The sequence below is a fragment of the Rattus norvegicus genome, chromosome 12, assembly GCF_036323735.1.
Source record: "Rattus norvegicus strain BN/NHsdMcwi chromosome 12, GRCr8, whole genome shotgun sequence".
Lineage (NCBI taxonomy): Eukaryota > Metazoa > Chordata > Mammalia > Rodentia > Muridae > Rattus > Rattus norvegicus.
In genome coordinates this window covers 45,000,333-45,020,871 of record NC_086030.1, presented here as the reverse complement: position 1 = coordinate 45,020,871, position 20,539 = coordinate 45,000,333, and the positions used below count along the sequence as shown (strand labels likewise).

At 48.3% G+C, this 20,539-nt stretch overlaps 1 protein-coding gene across 1 annotated transcript in view; it reads left to right on the top strand.

Annotated features, from left to right (window-relative positions):
• The window catches only part of Taok3 (TAO kinase 3), a 161,260-nt gene that overhangs the window by 113,568 nt on the left and 27,153 nt on the right, over window positions 1-20,539 (top strand). The window contains 1 exon segment of the mRNA NM_001024254.2: window positions 11,877-12,011. Within this exon segment, the coding sequence (NP_001019425.1) occupies window positions 11,877-12,011 (135 nt within the window).

Below are 20,539 nucleotides of genomic sequence, written 5' to 3'. Positions count from 1 at the left end.
TACTTCAGGAGCAGTAGGCCGGCTTGGGCTACAGAGTAAAATCCTGTCCTAAAAAGGAAACAAAGCAAAAAACAAGACAAACAAAAAGAAGCTGGAGAGGTGGCTCAGAGGTCAAAAGCAGTTGTTGTTCTTGACCAGGTTCAATTCCCAGCACCCTCGTGGTGGCTCACAACCATCTATAACAGTCTAGTGGCTCTGACACCTTCTTCTGGCCTCCTCAGACACCAGGGGCACAATGCACAGACATAAATGCAGGCAAAACACATAAATTAATAAATAAAATTTTGAAAAAAAAGGGAAGAAAGTCAGATGGTAGTGCCTCACTCATTTAGCCCCAGCCCTCGGGAGGCAGGAGGATCTCTGAGTTCAAGGCCAGCCTGGTCCATAGAGTGAGTTCCAGGACAGCCAGTGCTGCACAGAGAAACCCTGTCTTGAAAAATAGAAAACAAAAAAAGGAAGTAAAAGAAAAGAAAAAAAAACATCAACAACAACAAAAGGAAAAGAAAGAGGAAGAGAAAAGAAGAGAAATGAAGCAATCCCTAAGTCACAGAAGGACTCTGTTCAGGCTCTGTAAGCAGCAGCTGGCACACCTCAGGCAGGCAGAGCTTCCCAGGTGTGACCAGTCAGAAGCCTACTTAGAGCCAGGCCTGGCAGTTCTCAAGAGGCTGAGGCAGGAGGATGGCTTGCCAGGGAAGGAAGTTCAAGATGAGCAGTTTACCAAGATCCTGTCAGAAAATAAAAAGCCAAAAGCAACAGTGAGGACAGACGAGGACTGAGGTGGGGCTCATTGGTAGCGTCCATGCCTGCCGTGGGCAGGTCCCGGCCTGATTCAACCCACAGTCCTGGGGGCGGATGCTACAGTCCCAAGTGCTGTCTGTTTTACAGGCGGTTTCCATTCCCTGCGGTTTCTAGAATTTATTGTTTAAATTCCTCTAAAGCTAGCTCTCTGCCAGCTGACTACACTTGCAAGTCTGTCCGTCTGTCTGTCCATCTGTCTGTCTGTTGGGGAGGGTTCACATGCGTGTGACACGGCACACATGCAGAGGTCAGAGGAAAACATGCAGAGTCGATTCTGTCCTTCACCGCATGGGTTCCAGGAATGCACCGAAGTCATCAGACTCAGGGGCAAGCGAGCTTCCTTACCCGCTAAGCCAGCCATTAACGACTTCGGCTTCTGAATGACTGGTGCTGATCAAGGGTGCTTATCTGGTTTGCTCTCTGTCGCTGTGATAGAAAGACTGTGACCAACAGCAACGTGGGGAGGAAAGGGTTCGTTTCTTCTTCCAGCTCTCTACAGCTCAGGAAGCCAAGGAAGGAACCTGCAGGCAGGAGCTGATGCAGGGACCATGGAGAGACACGGCTCATTGGTTTTCTCCTCCTGACTGTCCCAGCCTGCCTTCTTATAGCACCCAGGACCACCTGCCCTGGGATGGCCCCGCCCACAGTGGGCGGGGCCCTAACACAAACGCCCACAGACCAGTCCAATGGAGGCAGTTTGTGGATTGAACTTTCCTTTTCCCAGATAACCCTAGCTTGTGTCAGGGTAACACAAACCTAGCCAGCAGAATGCTCATAATATACAAGCCTTTATATCGTAAATTAAAACTCTCTATGAAAAAAGTTAATGCTTCCTTCAAAGCCATTGCTTTGGCTTGGGGGGAAACAGTATAAAATTATAAAGACTCCTGTCATTTATTTTAAAATTATATTTATTTCATGTGTTTGCATATTATCTATGTGTACTGTATGGGCGCAATGCCCATGGAAGCCAGAAGATGGCGTCTGATCCTCATTGAAATGGAATTGCGGGCGATTGTGGGCGCTGGGAACTAAACCAGGGTCCTCTGCAAAGCAGCAAGCGCTCCTTACCTCAGAGCCATCTCTGCCGTGCCTTGCCCCACCCCTTGGCATTCTTACTTCTTTCAAGTATCTGAGCAGTTTGGGTGCAGGGAACAATGGAAGGTTTGCTCAAGGTGACATTTCAGATGCAGCTTTACAGATAAACGGAAGCCCGACAGCTTCAGGTGAGAGGTGGGAGTGAACTCAAGGGCAACAAGTGCAAAGGCCCTGAGGCAGGAAGAACATCGCACAGCAAGGAAGAGGGCATAGGTCAAAGAGGTTGGAGCCTGAACATGGATACACATCAGACTCCAAGGCCATCAGGATCTGGGGGTCAGGAAGTCTAAGAAAATCGATGACACAAAGCAGATACAAAAAGCCACTCGGTTCAGTGCCGGGGGCCTCTTTGGATTACAGGCAATGGCCACATATTTAAATATAGAGATGTAAGCTTGGAGCCAGGGAGATGGTTCAGTGGGTAAAGGTCTTTGTCCCCAAACCTGTGGACCTGAGTTCAGTCCCCAGGATACGAGAGACCCAAGTCTCCCATGTTGTCTTCCAGCCCTATGCACTGTGGCACAAGTGCACTCGTGGGGGAGGGGAGGCAAAAAATAAAACAAAAGACTTTGTATTCCTGGGTGCTGACAGGTTTGACTGTTTCCTTCCTGTCACCTGTGGGGGTCCCATGACTATGGAGAACAAGGGAAAGCATTAGGAAAGACTGAGTCTTTTGGGTTGCTGGAGAGACAGCTCAGGATTTTCATTGTGTGTATGCGTATTTATTATTATTTATGTGTGTGAGAGAGAGACAGCATCAGATCTTGGAGTTACAGACAGTTGTGAGCTGGAATTTGAACCCGAGTCCTCTGGAAGAACAGTCAGTGCCCTTAACCGTTGAGCCATCTCTCCAGCCCACCTTAAGTGCTTTTAACTACTCTCCAGCACGTGGGTTTTTGGTTCTTCTGTTTGATGTTCCCCTGAGACGATGGCCTACGAGATGGAGAAGGACAGGTAGCTTCGAAGAAGTTGACCTGAGCCACAGGCCCCTCTCGACACCACAGCCAACCCCACAGGTGGCTCTGTCTCCTCAGAGTTGTTCAAGCTGGGCAGAAACAGCTACATCTAGAGGCTTCTTCTTGCCCGAGTCATTGAATACAGCACCGGCTCACAGTGGACTCAGCTCCCACGTGAGACCACAAAGACAAGAAGTGGAGGGCGTGGCTCTGCGTGACAGCCTCAGAAAGCCACTAGACAACTTTCCTTTGATCTTTATCTCGTTATCCTAATGGTTTCCCTTTTAGTGTCTGTCACTATATACAATTATATCGTGACCAGGTTTGGCAGCAGAAGCTTAGCATACCTCTGCCAACCCAGCATCCCAGGGTCACAGGATCAAGTCCTGCCTGACTGCACAGGGAGACCCACGCCTCAAAGAGTAGAAAGGGCCCTGAGAGTGTCCAGTGGCTAGGAGCACTGTCTGCGCTTGCAGAGGACTGGGTTTAGCTCCCAGCCACCCTGCCCCAACCCATGACAACTCACAACCTCTGTGACAACAGCTCCAGGCAATCTGACTACCTCTTCTGGCCTTTAAAAAGGGGCACACCTTGACATACAGGGTACACACAGACTCATGCAAACCAAACATACTTTTAAAAAAATGTAAAAAGAATAAGACAGAGCTTAAGATGCAGCTTAGTAGCAGATGCATGTGTGAGGTCCTGGGTTCAATCTCCAGCACCAGAAAAAAATATATATGTATGTGTATGTGTGTGTATGTGTGTATATGTGTGTGTATGTGTGTGTATGTGTGTGTATGTGTATGTGTGTGTATGTGTGTGTATGTGTGTATGTGTGTATGTGTATGTGTGTGTATGTGTGTGTATGCATGTGTATGTGTGTGTATGTGTATGTGTGTGTATGTGTGTGTATATGTGTGTGTATGTGTGTGTATGTGTGTGTATGTGTATGTGTGTGTATATATGTGTGTGTATGTGTATGTGTGTGTATATATGTGTGTGTATGTGTGTGTATGTGTGTGTGTGTATGTGTGTGTATTATATGTTAATCATAGCATATATATATATATATATATATATATATATATATATATATATATATCTCCCTCCACACAGCTCCTCTTCTGGCTTCTGAGCACATCAGCATACACATGGCTTACACATGCATAGGCGCTCACACATACACATAAACAAATTTTTTTAATCTTTTTTAAAAAAGTTTATTTCTTATACATGAGCACACTGTAGCTGTCTGCAGACACACCAGAAGAGGGCATCAGATCCCATCACAGAAGGTTGTGAGCCACCATGCAGTTGCTGGGATTTGAACTCAGGACCTCTAGAAGAGCAGTCAGTGCTCTTAACCACTGAGCCATCCCTGCAGCCCCTTTTTAAATCTTAAACCATATCCACATATACCATCACATGAGTAGAATGTAGGAGGGTTTTAGGTACAGCGTAGTCAGTCAATAACTACAGACGTAATAGTGAGTGAATGACAAACTCACAACCAGACACTCAACAGCATGACGGTCAGGTTTGGGAAGCGGGCATCTGGGTGGTAGATAATCTTCGATGTTGCCTTGAAGGAAGGAGTTAACTGAGTAGCATTTACCTACTGACAGTGAATGCATGTCTTGACAGCCTGGTAAGGCAGCAGACAGAGTCTATGGAGCTCCACTCACAGTCAGAAAACAGATTCCTACAGCAAACCTGATCATGGCTAGCAGGCCAAAACACAACCCACCTGCCATCTTGGAAGATGGCCGTCTCATCAGACCGGTGTCTTTAAAATGCCTGTGTGTGCATCAATTATGGTTTTGTTATTTATGCATACATGTGCATTTGCATATGTGTAAGTGATTCGAAGACTTGCCACAGACCGTTAAAACTCTGAACTCCAATACTCTTAACTGTTCATAATGTGATCGATCGATCAAAAAGCTAAAGACTTACAATGTGTTTACTGAGCAAGAGAATACTTGTGTCACGTTGAGTGATTTATCATTTCCTTAGTATATTCTGCCCTTAGGCTTCCTTAATTATTTTTTATCATGCAAAGTAACAGATTTCATTATGACATTTTCACTCAGGTGTCACTACTGTACTCTGTCCTTTTGTGTCCCATGTAGAACCTGATCTTAAATTTGTGTGTATGTGTGTGGTACGTGCAGGTCATGGGTGTGAACTCACTTCTAGGACATTTAGTAGTTGTGTATGTGTGTGTGTGTGTGTGTGTGTGTCTGTCTGTCTGTCTGTCTGTGTGTCTGTGTCTGTGTCTGCGTCTGCATACACGTGCACTACACACCAAAGAACATATGGGAAGATAAAAGGTCAGCTTTCTGTCTGTCCTCTCCTTCCACCATGTGGGTCCCAGGGATAGAACTTGGGTCATCAGACTTAGCAGCAAGTACCTCTTCCTGCTGACCATCTCTCCGGCCCTGCCGCCTTCTCTGAAAACGGAAGAACAACTTTCCCCAGTTTTGTGGCAGGAAGAGAAATCCCTGAGGGGCTAGGGTGTCCTAGTTGCATTTGATCCCATGGTCTGTGTACTTTGCTGTACAGAGCCCGGGTCTTTGCTGCTTCCACTCACACGCAGCAGAGAGCGAAGAACAGAAACTGGTGCAGATTAGGTACAGGGACCTGCTGTAGCCCCTTCAGCCACGGCTCAGTGATGTCTCCCCCCATACTTCCTGGTTTCCGCCTCTGCAGCTCCTGTCCAGCTCCATCTAGCAGCCTCAGGTTGCAGTAAGGGTGCCCACTGCGGTAGTGAGGCCCGCTGCAGGAGTCCCTTAATGCTGCAGTGAAGCCAAGAGGGGTTTGCAGAGCTTTAATCTCAGCACTGGGGAGGCTGAGGCTGAGGCCAGTAGATCTCTGAGTTCAAAGCCAGCCTGGTTTACATATCAAGTTCAGGCCAACCAGAGCTGCACATAGAGACCCTGTCTCAAAACAGGACAAAGCAAGAGTGATCATTTTGAAGTGAGCAAAACAGGGGCAGCGAGCTCACTGGCCACGAGACCACACAGGCAGTGAGGGGAAAGCTTGTTTGGGTCACTCCTGTGGGGTGTGCCACCCACAAGTGCCACTGTTTCACAGCTCTCTCATAGAACAGAGTAGCTTTGATGAAACACAGACATGAATTCTTTACTAACCCAAGACAAAAGTGTCATTTTCTTATAGTCTCCTCAGACCTCTCCTGAGATTACTGAGCCATCCATCGCCCCTTAAGTGCCACACCTCAGGCCAGGGAGACAGGTTTCTCCAATCCCACCATCTCAGACAGGAAAAGGAGAATGGGTAAATGTGAAACCATCCCCCATGGTGGTCCAGAGGGAGAGGGAACAAGATCTTGTGAGTCTTGGACATAAGACCACGTGTCATTTCTCTCCTGGGTGGAGCTGCAGGCTAAATAGAAGTAGTGTTCTGGGGGTGTGGGTGTTGTTCAGGTGACAGGTGTTTACCTGGCATGCCCAAGGCCCCGGGGTCCATCCCCAGCACACGCCCACGGTGGCCAAGCCAGGAGAATTGCAGGAGTTTGCTGGACAGTCCATCAGAGCTCTGAGTTCAGTGAGAGGCCCTGCCTCGAAAAACAGTTTTGTAAACGATAGAGGAAGACAGCATGACCTCCATGTATTCTGCGGTATGAGCACACACACACAAACACACACACACACACACACACACACACACACACACACACACACACACACACACATACAAACGATGACCCAGGCCAGGACATAAGTTTGTGCCTGTCATATGGTATATTTTACTCTATTGTATAAAAATGCCATTCCTTTTTATCAGACCATGGCATCAGCTGCCTGGAATCTTAGCACTTGGCATGCTGAGGCAGGAGGACCATAGACTCAAGCCATCCTGGGCTTCATGGCAAGACCCTTGCTTCCAAACATATTATTTTGAATAAACAATACAATTTAAGGAAAAACAAATTTGTTGTATACACTATCAGAGGGACTAAGCAGGCCGTAGTTGAATTCTACTCACAATCCGTCAGCAGTCTTTTTTTTTCAATCTGAGGAAATATTTCTGTTGTATTTTACAATGGGCACACATCGCAGGTTTGCCAGATTAAAATGAGTTTAAGATTGGCCCCTAATCCCACTAGAATTTCAAGGGGTCATTCCCTGTGTTGCTAATACTCAATCACATTTATTTACTTACTGTGCATGTACATGTATGTGCAGGCATGTGCCCTGCGCATGCACATGTATGTGTGGGCATGTGCCAGAGCATTCATGTGGAGGTCAGAGGGCAACCCACAGGAATCAGTGCTCTCCTTCCACCAAGCGGGTCCTGGGGATCAAATGCAAGTTTTGAGACTGAGTCACACCACTACTCAGTGAGCCCATCTCTCCTGCACTGGGGGGATATTTGAAAGATGACCACCAGGACATGTATCTGTTCTTGCTGCAAGGTAGTGTGATGTTAGCTCTTCATGTCAGCCCCCAGCTCCTCCTGGGTGGATAGCAGGCATTTACTCCACCTGTGTTAACTGCCTCAGACGCTGTGCAATACCCACTCAGTTACAGGGGTTGAACCCTAAGGGCCTGCGACGTGAAGGGACAGTGGCCAGTACAGGCGGTGTCTCTGCCCAGGCCTCCGGCCACACTCCCCTTATTTTTAAATTGCCCATTTGGTTGGTTGGGGTACTAAATCCTGTTTTTGCACAAGGAGATTGGATGTTTACAAATTTATTTCTTGGCCCTGGGAATATCAGGTAGTGTTAAAGCGAATGGTTGCCCAGAACACAAGTAAACCAGATGTGGTGACCTCGCCTTTAACCCCAGGTGTTCAGCAGAGGTAGGTGGAGCTCTGTGAGTTCCAGGCCAGCCAGGCTACAACAGCAAGACCTTGTCTCCACATGAGTAAATAAAATAAAATATAAACCAAGTGGCCCTTTCTCCGCGCTGCCCAGGAAATGGGTGTGTCCTTGATTTGACTGACAGAGTGCCTTTCCTCTCCCCCTCCCCGCCTTCTCCCTCCCCCCATACCACAGTAGTGATTGTTGTGAAACTACCTAGCAAATGTAAGACTTCTCTTACGAAAAGAAAACCAGGGCTGTGGTTAAGAGCACTGACTGCTCTTCCTAAGGTCCTGAGTTCAAATCCCAGCAACCACATGGTGGCTCACAACCATCTGTGATGGGATTTGATGTTCTCTTCTGGTGTGTCTGAAGACAGCTATAGTGTACTCATAAATAAATCTTAAAAAAAAAGAAAGAAAGAAAAACAGTGGGGCCATCGATGGCTCAGTGCATCAGAGTGCTTGCTGTATGCACACACTCACACACTCAAACACACAAACATGCAAGTATGCACACACTCCAGGAAACACACATCCTTTAATAAATAAATAAATGTAGTTTTTAAAAGGGGAGGAAAAAGGGTAGAAGAAAGACTTAGATTATTGATTTTATCTGTTGTATTTAAGTTAAAATTTGGGGCCTGTCTTTGACCTAACTGCTAAAGTAGTGTCTTAGTTCCCCCCCCACCCCCGCCAATTCCCCACCCTGTTAGTTGTCTCTGTGTGTGCACCGTTGGTTGTCTGTTAGGTGTCTCTGTGTGTGCACCGTTGGTTGTCTGTTAGGTGTCTCTGTGTGTGCACCGTTGGTTGTCTGTTAGGTGTCTCTGTGTGTGCACCGTTGGTTGTCTGTTAGGTGTCTCTGTGTGTGCACCGTTGGTTGTTTGCTTGTTCTTCCTTTTGTTTTGTTGTTGTTATTCTTCTTCTTCTTCTTCTTCTTCTTTCTTCCTTTCTTTTTCTTTTTTTTAAAAACGCGGGTTCTCTGTGTAGCCCTGGCTGTCCTGAAAGTCACTCTGTAGACCAGGCTGGCCTCAAACTCAGAGATGCACCTGCCTCTGCCTCCTGAGTGCTGGGACTAAAGATGTGCAGCATTCCTACTGTATACCTTAGTGAGTTATTTAATGTGTAGACAAAATGAAGGTGGTGTCAGATTTTAGCTTTCTGAATGTATTCACATTCCCTTACATTTAAAAACATAGGTAACGCCAGTGACTTTTAGTTTGATAATCAGGGTCTTAAACCTAAAATATTCATAATTTTTCTTGTTTAGTTTGAGTTTTGTTGTCTTTTGAGGCAAAGGCGTACTATGTAACCCAGGCTGGCCCCAAACTATCCTGCTGCCTCAGCCTCCCAAGAGTTGGGATTGTAGGTGTATATCACCATGCCCAAGGTTCTAGTTTCTATTACGTATGGCCTGTGTGAATGTGTTTTGTTTTGCTTTGCATTGTGAGCACTGTGGCTTCCGGTGCCACTGGCTGCCTTTGCCAATGAAATCACCACCACTTGAAGTGTTACTGCTGACAACACCTGTCCCAGGTCCCCTCTCAATGAGCCTCCTTAATTCTCACTAAAATCATGTCTTTTATGATGCTAGCATTTAAAAGTCTTGTGCCTTTCTGAACCTGTCATATAGGTGAGTTCAATTTTCAACATGGTAGTAGTAATTAATTAGTAACTGATGACAAGAGGAAGACCCAGAGAGGACCCCAGGCCCACCTCGGTGTCCAGTCACGTGCCAAGCCTTTATCCTTGTGCCACATTATTTCCTGAGAAATAATAAAAAATACTTTAAAATGATCCTTCAAGCATTTTTCAAAACACATACGCTAAAAACTTGTTTTTAATTATTGGGAGAGGGAGAGACAGGCTCTACTGTGAGACCCACAGTGACCTCAAACTTACAACTTCTCTGACCTCCTCAGTGCCTCAGAGTGCACACGTGTGTTCAGAGGGATGGCTGTGGGAGTGCACAGCCTTGCCCAGCTTGAAAATTGCAGTTTTTCACTTTCTTGTTGTTACTGCGTACATGCACATGACAGAGGGACACACATGCCCCGGCACACATGGAGGTCAGAGGACAACTGGAGGGCTGGCTCTCTCCTCCCACCTCTCTGTGGATCCAGTGGATTCAGAAGGTGGAGCTCAGACCATCGAGCCTGTTTGGCAAACACTTTACCAGGTAACCTGTGTTCCGGCCCAAGAAATGCATGTTTACTTTGCCAGCTCTGGTCCAAGCTTGCACAGTGGCAGCGTTCGTTATCCTTGTTACCCAACCCTGGCCACTATGAAAGGTAGCTACCAAGTACTTGAAATGTGTTCGGAGTGACTCAGGAGTCAGACGTTACCTTTTATTTCATTTTAATTTGTTTAAATTAAAATAGTCACATTTGGCTAGTTGCCAGCTCACCAGCTCGCCAGCTCGACAGCACAGCTGTAAGCCATCCCCCAATCTGATGGTTTATTACAGAGCTCTCAGGCCTGCAAGATGGCTCCTGGGTAGAGGGGCCTGCCACCAAGCTGGAGTTAGATCCCTGAAACCCACATGGTAGGAGGGGAGGACAGACTCCCAAAGTTGTCTTCTGACCTCCAAGAGTGTGCTATGGCACATGTGTGCACACACATGCACACACACATACACATGCACATACACTCCCACGCGCGCACACACACACACATGCACACTAAAATGTGATTTTAAAATGTAAAAGGTCTTTCTCATTCTTTTAACTTCAATATAGAAATGGGAAAGTCTAAACACAGGTATGAGGACACGCCTCCCTACATATCAAAACACTTAAGATTTACAAAAGCAAACAGCGCTATGATGGGTGTAATCTTGGATAGCGGCTTTCACGTCAAATCCTGGTTATAACGTTTCATCTCCCTCAAAAAATCTGCACGTTTTGATTTTTTTTAATTTATAGATAAATGGTATAATTTTGTATTTTCCAAATCTCTTTGGTCCTTGTTTTATAATGAAAGGGCAATTATATGTTTTTTAAATTTTCAGGTGCTTCTGGAGAAAATGCAAACAAATGGTTTCTCCTAAAACCCTGGGGGATAAAAAATTGATTTCTCCTTCCCCATCTGAGCATGTGCTATTTAAAAATCCCCCACCGTTGAACATGGTTTTGAGCTACAAATTGCCAGAGTATTGGTGGGGGTGGGGGTGGGGGGCGTTGTTTTAATTTTCTGAAAGGTTAGCACTCCCGACTCACTGACCATCTCATTTTGTACAGAGGGGGCACGGTCCTCTGAAAACATTTTCCCTGTAAAAGCCACCTCAGTTGCATTTAAGGAATATGCATTATCATCGGTCCAAGGCATGTTTCCCCCCCACGGGGCGTTAGAATGATATTAATCATCTTTGGCCATCAAGAAAGCACAGGACTCGATTAAATCAGTCAAGGGCATTAAATCCCAGCCTCGCTCAGTCTGCTGGCATACCGATGCTGAGTTGAGGAACCATTTGCGAAAGTATCATTTGGTTTGGAATTGTACGCCTGTCTCTTTAAATCTAAAAAAAAAAAAAAAAAAAAAAAAAAAAAAAAAAAAATCCTTTCAGAAGCTGTAGAGAGAAGGTGCTAGAACTGTGTACGATCATGACTGGAGAGCAGGATCCCTCAGTGACTGCCGAATCTTCCCAGCACAAGACAGAGAGGCGGCTTGCCACAAGCTTCCCCTGATTCCCCCCCCACCCCCCCAAAGAAGAAGGATGACCCCAGCGACCAGCTCACAAATCCAATTCAATTGACAAGGAAGCTCTTTCAAGGGAATGAGGCGGAGGCTCGCTTTTATGTTAAAAGCCACCAGCATCCTCCCCGCCAGACATGGACATGACATTTTTAAAGGAATTATCTGGTCACCGCGTTTTAAGCAGACGGCTCTGAGGCATCCGTCAGCGCCAGTCTCTCTCCTCTTCCTCTTTGCTTTTGCATATATGTAATTCCGGAGGTAAAGGGGGGAAGCCTGCCGGGGAGTCAGAAGGCATCCTACTAGCGATCAGCTGACACTCCTAACTGAAGGCTGCAATGTGTCGCTTATTCGGTTTATACCGTGGGAGCTGCGGGGACTAGCAGAGAGCTGAACTATGCATTTCAAACAGTGGTGCTTGTTCAGAAAGAGGGGTGAGAGAGAGGCAGCCGGCGAGGAAAGAGCGCAGCTGGACTTTCTCCTTCTCTTCATCCATTTCTGCAGGATCATGTATTCGTAAGGGATGAGGCGGGCCACGGCGATCCCAGGCCTGAGCCGCGGCCTACCCAGTCAGTTCAGAGCCGGGCCCTCCACTATCGGAACCGAGAGCGCTTTGCCACGATCAAATCCGCGTCTTTGGTAAGCTGATACTCCCCTACCCACCTTCCCTGCCTTCCCCTCCTCCCTGTCTGGCAGCCTCTGGCCCTCCCTGAGCCTCCCTCAGCTTCATGGATGGGAGGAAAAGGAGCCAGGGATGTTGTCTCCCTCCAAATAATTTTATTCATTTCAGAAAAAAAAAAATCTGTTGGCATAGCAACCTGATCTCAGATATTTAGCATTGTCTATGGCATAGAAAAAAAAACCTTTGTGTGTGTGTGTATGTGTAATTTTGTGTGTCTGTGTGATTGTGTGTTGTATATGCTGTATATGCAAAATAGAAGGCTTTGAGATGAGTTGCTGGCATGACCAGTTTTTTTTTTAAAGTGATCTGTGTTTTCATCGAAATAAATGCTAAAAATATTTTCAAGGTATGGATGTGTGTGTGTGTGTGTGTGTGTGTGTGTGTGTGTAGGGCACTATGCTTCTTTTTATATAGGTGCATGTGTGCCTCTATGATGTACACACACACACACACACACACACACACATCAAAAGGTAAAACATGATCTAAAAAAATTTTTTTATATGGTTGCCGGCTACCATCTGTAATTGTAGAAAAATCAGACACTTGCTTCCCAGGGATAGTCCACCGGCTCGTTCTGGTTCATTCATTTATTTATTGCAACAGTGGTAGTGCCCAGTTTCCCCCATTTAACCCCTGAAGAATTTCCTGCTAGCCATAAAGGCTTTGTAGAGGAGGCCGGGAGAGGCTGTGGGAGCCAGGGGCTGTGGATTCCTCAGCATTTTTACTACTGCAAATGTGATTGCCGGGTGCCCTTGTAGTAGCAAAAGGGGTGTGCTCAGGAAGACTTAGTTTTCACGCCTCCTCCCCTTGGCCCCCCATGCGTGCGCGTGCGCGCTCACACACTCTATCTCTCCTTCTCCTTCTCTCTCTCTCTCTCCATTTCATCCTCAGCATTTGGAACTCTCTTTTAGCTTCTCCATCAAAATCTCACTCCTCAGCCAAGAAATTACTGAAGTATTAGTTGCTTTGCCCAGATGAGTGTTAGAGGTCACATGAGCAGGAATAGTTACTGTACAGCGCTTGGCCGTTCCATCCAGAACCCATGATGACATCATCTGAGGCCGACCCAGAAATAATCGTTTTTTCTTGTCCTATTTTTCAAACCCGATTTCGACTTTTATCCCCCACCCCCACCCCGCCAAGCCTTCTCTTTTTAAAAGGGCTTTGGGTGAAATTTAGAAGGAATTATAATCTCTGACAGAGCAACTAGAAGGAAAAATGGGGAGGGAAGCAGCAATCTATTGCTCCTGCCTATTCCTTCCATGTAGAAAAAAAATCGCACAGCTCAATGCACTCCGTTCGTAAAGAACCCTGCTCCTGAGTTCTTTTATGTTGAAGTTTCTTGTCGCCTCTTTAATGGGCGATTTTTCATCTGAAAGGAATACCCCCACTGTGAGATGGGAGATCTCAAAATGTCCACTCTGTAGCTGCAGATGCTCGGTAAGCATCTCAAAAACACGCCTGTGAAGCCAACAGAACATGGTGGGGCTGCCAGCAGTTGCCTCAGTGGCACGGTGTCTAACTACAGAAAACTGACTACTCACCACAGGCTCCTGTGGGGCTTGTCCCTTTAACCCCCACCTGCTCTCCAGGGCTGAGAGGAGAAGCCACGGGAGCCTTAGCAGCAGGGGCAGGCGCTGCAGGAGGCAGACCTGAGCCCCAGCAGCTCCCCCATTGTGGGACAGGTTCTCTGCCTCCCCTCAGGCCACACCCTCTTCCTTCCCACATCATATATTCATGACTCTCTCCTCCCTCCCTTCATTACTACGACCAAGCCAGAATAGTCTCCTGCTGGCCTCAGAAAACTCCTACCAGGGCTGCTCAGCGTGGGCTTCAGCCATCACAGCCTTCCTCTCAGTGGCTAATAGAAGCCGCTCCCCTGCCAGGCCACTTTAGGCTCTAGGCAGAGCCTTCCAAAGGTCCTTAGAGTCCTACGGGCTTCTGAGTGACCCCACCCCACCCCCATGCAGGGAACCGTGAACTCCCTCCCTCTGGTGTACTTTTCGATTTTCAAAAAGGTCTCTGCTCCAACACTGACTTAAAAACCTAGCAGCCTGGGTTTGGGTGGGGCGGCGGCTGACACTGTGGGCACAGAACTCAGTTGCATCGGTGGTGCAGCCTCTCCTGATGGGGTGCCTTGGGAGTCATGATAGGGTCCTTGGAAGAGCTCCTGAGTATCTGGTAATTATTGAGGGAGAAAAATTAATGCATCTAGGGAAGAATGGGATATGGTGTTGGATGGCTGTTCCTGTGTCCTCTTTGGGCCCATCTAACTATTGGCATGCATTTCAGTTGCCTTCCCATCCACATGCTTGCAAACACCAGACCCAAGGACTGCCCAAGCCATGACACTAGAATATTGGAAAGAAGTGTGTAATTTTAGAAAATGGGTCCCACTTCAATGGAAAAGGACTAAGGTGGCATAAACAGCATTAAATTAAGTGCAGGGCCACGGGACACTGGGGAGCCAATTGTCAGCAATCAACACTGGCCAAACTGATGGTTGATGGCAATGACAGATTGATGTGTCAACCATTGGGTTACTGGTTGGCTGTACCCTCCCTCTGTGGTTTTCCTTCTGGTAGAGATGCCGAGGAACCACAGAGATCTGAAGGTGATCGGCAATGAGAAAGACGCACAAACTCACCTCTCCCTTACGAGCCCAACACATGACAAGGACATTTTCCAATTTGACTTGCTCACTAGTGCCAACAGTTCGCTCTTCTCAGATGTAGCTTACGAACCCACTTTTCCACACAGGCCTAACGGAGGTCCTAGCAGGACACTGCCTGCTCTCAGTATAGCTCTTTATGTTGTGTCTCTGAATGAGGTGTGTGAAGGCCATGAGCTATCGGCTCTTGCAACTGGGGGCGTGGTTCTCTGGGGCACCTTAAAAGGGAGAATTCTGGAGTCCACACCCTGCTACCCCATTGCATGTGGAACAAAGAAACAGCAGGTCTTGAGGGGACTTTGGGATATAGCTTCTCCATTGGACCCTTCCATGAGCATCCTTGATTAGTCTCGTGTAGACCCAAGGAGAAGGAAGAGAACATCGTGGTGTCTGCCTTTCTCTTACTTCCCATGAGGAAGTGTGGCTTGAGCTGGTCTGTTGCCTAGAGGAAAGCAGTTTCTATTATTCCCCAAGATTGTCTCTCAGAACCCTGTGTCCTGTGTTTGCACTTTGCTACTGGCCCACGAGAACAATTCTGGCTGTTTTCAATATTAATATCACTTCTTACATGGGATGCTCTAGTCCTCTGGCAGTTTCCTCAGTAGATGGTGACATAAAGAGTATGAGGTCACGGGGTCTACCAGATGGCTCATACGCTGCTTCCTAAAGACTTCACAAATGATTGTGACAGGCAACACCTTAGGAAGAGAGCATGAAATTAGGTTGGGGTCATTAGAAGAAACACAGGAGAGAAACTGTTGTTCCGTCCCCGTAGTGCACATTCTCTCATTTAGCCTTAGCAAATTGAGGAGGAAAACTCATAAGGGTGGGATGTGTGTTTGGAACCGTTGAAGCACTGTCTAACTGCTGAGCTCACCATGAGACATCTGAACAAGTTTGATCCATAGGGAGAAAAACATTGCTGTACCTTGTGTCCCCTCTCAGGAGCCTAACTGGTTGAGTGTCTCCTCCAGGGCAGTGTACCAGAGGATGTATTCATTATCTATCAATACACAGCAACTCCTGGGGCCCAGGAGGTGACTCAGCCAGCAAGGTTCAGCTTCCCAGCACCCATGTGAATAGCCAGCTATGACCCCGTGTATCTGAAGCCCCAGTTCTTGTTGAGGGGGCGGAGTCAGGAGTAGGAACAGGCAGATCCTTGGCCATCTCATTGGCCAGCCAACCTAGATGAATTAATCAGTTCATCTTCCCAAAATAAGGTGAAGAGCATTGAGGATGACGCCTAGAGTTGACCTCTGACCTCCACGTATATGTGGCACACACGTGAAGCATTGCTGATATGAGTTTCTTTCCCCTGAGCTGTCAATCAATATGCCCAACCCACATGACTACTCATTCAGTAAATGCATATGAGACGGTGGAATGAATTGAATGAGGTCTCTGTGGCCACCACCACATGGGATTTGGGTTGGTAAGGGTGCATTTTAGCTAGGTGTGCTAGTACGTGCTTGTGATGCCCCTGTTAGTGGGGAACTTAAGGCGCCTTTTCCTTGGGTGCTCTGTAGGGTGCCGGGTCAGGTCTGTGCAGCCAACCTAAGGCTCACCATGCTCACACTGACGCTTGCTGGCAGTTTGCTGATGCTCAGCGCCGAGGCGACCATTTCCGCCAATGCTCTGCCTTGCTGCCTAGGAAGAGTCAGTCCCATTCATGAGCTTGGACCACTCGAGTTCAGTAGGTTGCCCCTCAGCCTTCATGCTGCGCATGGTGGGCACACGCGTTCTGGACTGTAGGTTAACTGGTTCACTTCAGAACCAGGTCTTCCTAGGATTAAACAGGGTAGCGTTGTACAACTGTGAGCCTCCTTTCAGAGGTGCCTTAGACCTCCTGGGTAGGGCCCAGACCCCGATGCCTGTCTACTGCACTGTGTGTACTTCAAGTATGTGAGACAGGCAGCGATTCTGACCCGGAGACCATGTGTGGATCTGGGATCCATGTGTTGGGAGTGGATCTCAGTGACACAGCACTGCCAGAGGTCAGGACACAGCGGGAGATATGCATACTTGATCCTTTCTTAGAGTACGGGGCATGGTGCTGAGTATAGAAGTCAGGGCCTCGGTACAGTAAACTTATCTGTTCTATTGTATGTCACCTTAAAGCCCACAGACTGGCCATGGGTAATTTATTATTAAATGTGCTCTCTCACCAGACATGGTGGTGCACGCCTTTAATCCCAGCAGCCAGAGGCAGGAGGTTCTCTGGGAGTCCCAGGCCATCTTGGTCTATGTAGTGAGTCCTCAGCCAGCCAGGGCTCTACAGTGAGACTCTAAGAGTACAAATGGAAATGAAATGAAGCCCACTCTCTCCTGGCCCCTTGTTGAGACCCAGAGCTGCAGCACCAGGAGCAGGGGCTTTGGGAGACATTCCTCCAGGGCTGGCCGTGGAAGGTCGGAGACCAACAGGTCACTCCTGATCCTTGACTCAGAGGCCCCTCAGCCCTTTGACACAGTCCACCACACTGAGGAAAACTGGGCTCATCCCTCTTTTCCAGGGCGGGAGGGACATCAGGAGACTTCGAGAGGTCAATTCTTTGCCCAAGGTCAGAGGTATAGTTGGGACAGAACGAGTGTTTTTCCATAGCATCGTCTGGTTGTGGCACTGCCGGCTCATGTTTGGTCCCGTTGTGGCGTCCCTTGTCGAACTATGGCCATCGCATCCCTATAGCGTCTTTACAGCTTCACATCTGATCGACTGTAGGTCAGACTCACTGTTCTCTCCACCGCTGACTTTGGGGGTGGAGTGGTAATTCCTTGTAACAGGAATGATCATGGTGTCTGCCTTGGTAGTAGATCCCTGAGGCAGTTCAAGAAGGCTCGGTTCTCATCCCCAGAATGTCTAAGAGTTAGGTGGTGTGTGATAGAGCATGCCCTTAATCCCAGCACTCTGGAGGCAGAGGCAGCCTGATCACTGTGGTTCTAGGCCACCCTGGTCTACATACTTAGTTCCAGGCCAACCAGGGCTTCATGGTGAGACCCCCATCTCAAAACAAAGCTACAACAAAAGTGGACCAGAGAGGTGGGGCCAGAAGTGCGCTAGTGAGTCTCAGGCCACCACAGACAACACTGTGGAGGGCCTGTGTCAAGGCTGGAGCAGCAGCTCAGTCACTAATGTGTCTGCTTTACAAGCCTGGGGACCTGAGTTCAGAGCCCCAGAACCCATGTAAAACACCAGGCCCAGTGGCACAGGCTGGGGCCTGGGGTAGCAACAGGCAGGTCCATGAAGCTCTTTAGCCAGCCAATCCAGCAGATTTGATGAGCTTTGGTTCCCTGAGAGATTCACTCTCAAAAAATAAAGGTAGAGAGGGGTCCAGGAGAGAAACCCAGTGGCAACCTCCCCTCCGGTCCCCACATCAGAGCAGGCAGGTGCACACCCAAGCACATGCACACACCCACTAACAAGTACATCCACCACACACATGGACATATTTAAGAGATAAATTATAAGGCATATAAGATCAGCTGTTTGAAATTCTGTTGGCCAGACAGCATATCCTTCAGACCAATGGTGTGAGCGTGAAGTAAGAGCTCACCGTCTAACTGACAAATGTCTAACAGACTTCATGTTAAACTTCTCAAGTGAGCCTGCTGTTCACACTGTCACTTAAGTTTGTCTGTCCACTTTGAGCTCTGAAGGCTAAAACTTAGTATCTCTTGGTGGCCCACAGCTGTCACATGGCAGTTAGAGGCCACCCCAAACTGTATACCAAGAACCTGTATCAAAAAAAAAAAAAAAATCTCTGTATTTGCCCGTGAAGATAATCCAAAACTCAGGGAGTTTGGTGGTGGCAACCGGATGGTTAGTTCAGAGTCTGAGAAGGGGAGTCTTACACATGGGGAGTGCTGGAAAGTGAAGCTGCCCTCTGGAGAGCCTGCTGGGCTGTGTCAGTCGCCTTTCCCACACGGTGGAGCCAGGCAGGCAGTGGGACCACCCTGTTCGCAGGGACCCACCCCCCAGGTAATACAGGATGTGTCCGGCCCTCCTCCCGCCAGGTGGCAGTCACCTCAGAGCACCGTATCAGCCGTAGGCCTGCGCCTGTGCGTGTGCGGCGTGTAGATGCTTCAGGATGGCATTAGAGCAAGCCCTGCCTCCCCTCTGGGAGTCTCATTAAAGAGGGAATTCCAGAGGGCTGAGGCGATGACTCAGGGGGTAGGGTGCCTGCTGCTCCACTCAGATCCCAGCACCCATGCGAAGGCCAGGCACTGTAGTCTGCGCCTGTGATCTCGGCACACTGTGGGGGTGGAGACCAGAAGATCCCCAGGGCTCACTGGTGAGCCAACCCGCTCAGAACCCTGAGCTCCAGGCTGAGTGAGTGAGTGAGTGAGCGAGCAAGGTGGAGAGCAATTAAGGAAGACACTCACTGGCAACCATGCATGCACACACACACACCACACACCACACACCACACACACCACACACACCACACACACACACCACACACACACACACCACACACACACACACCACACACACCACACACACCACACACACACACACCACACACACCACACACACCACACACACACACACACCACACACACATACACACCACACACACACACCACACACACACATACCACACCACACACACACACACTGCACACCACACACACACACCACACACCACACACATACCACACCACACACACACACACCGCACACCACACACACACACCACACACCACACACACACACACCACACACACACCACACACACATACCACACACACACCACACACACACACACTACACACACACACCACACCACACACCACACACACCACACACACACACACCACACACATACCACACACACCACACACACCACACACACACACACACACCACACACACACACCACACCACACACACACCACACACATACCACACACATACCACACACACCACACACACACACCACACCACACACACACCACACACATACCACACACACCACACACACCACACACACACACACATACCACACACACCACACACACCACACACACACACACACACACCACACACATACCACACACACCACACACACCACACACACACACACACACCACACACACCACACACACACACCACACCACACACACACACCACACACACCACACACACACACACACATACCACACACACACACACACATACCACACACACACACACACATCCACACACACACACACACCACACACACACCACACACACACACACACACACATACCACACACACACACATCCACACACACACACACACCACACACACACCACACACACAGGGATACCAAAGTAAAAAGTTAATATCTGGATAAAACGTATCTACTTGGAAACAGCCACTGTACTGTTGTGATGGGGGAAAAAAATCAAATTCAAAAGGGTCTGTATGGTCTCTGCTAACCAGAATTGGTTTTTTTCCCCGTAAAGTTGTCCTTGTGTGTGGCGTAAGCGTATGGGATTGAAACTTATCCACATCGCTCAAACTACTTCCTTGTTCCTCTAAGTGAGACAAGCTTGTAATCCCAGCGCTTGGGAGATGGAGGCAGGAGGCTTCCATGAAGGTCAAGGTCTCCTGGGCTACACTGGGACACCCTGCTCTGCGGCAGAGGACTTGCCTAGCATTTCACCTCAGCCCCGGCTGGGGAGCTTCCTGGTGGAGGGGAGGGGAGCAGACACAGTCCGTGTAGAGCAGGCATGGTGGAGCATACCTGTCCATCCTAGGATGTGGGAAGGCAGAACACAAGCATGGAGGATTCGAGATCAGCCTGCAAAGCCCTCAGTCTCCACTCA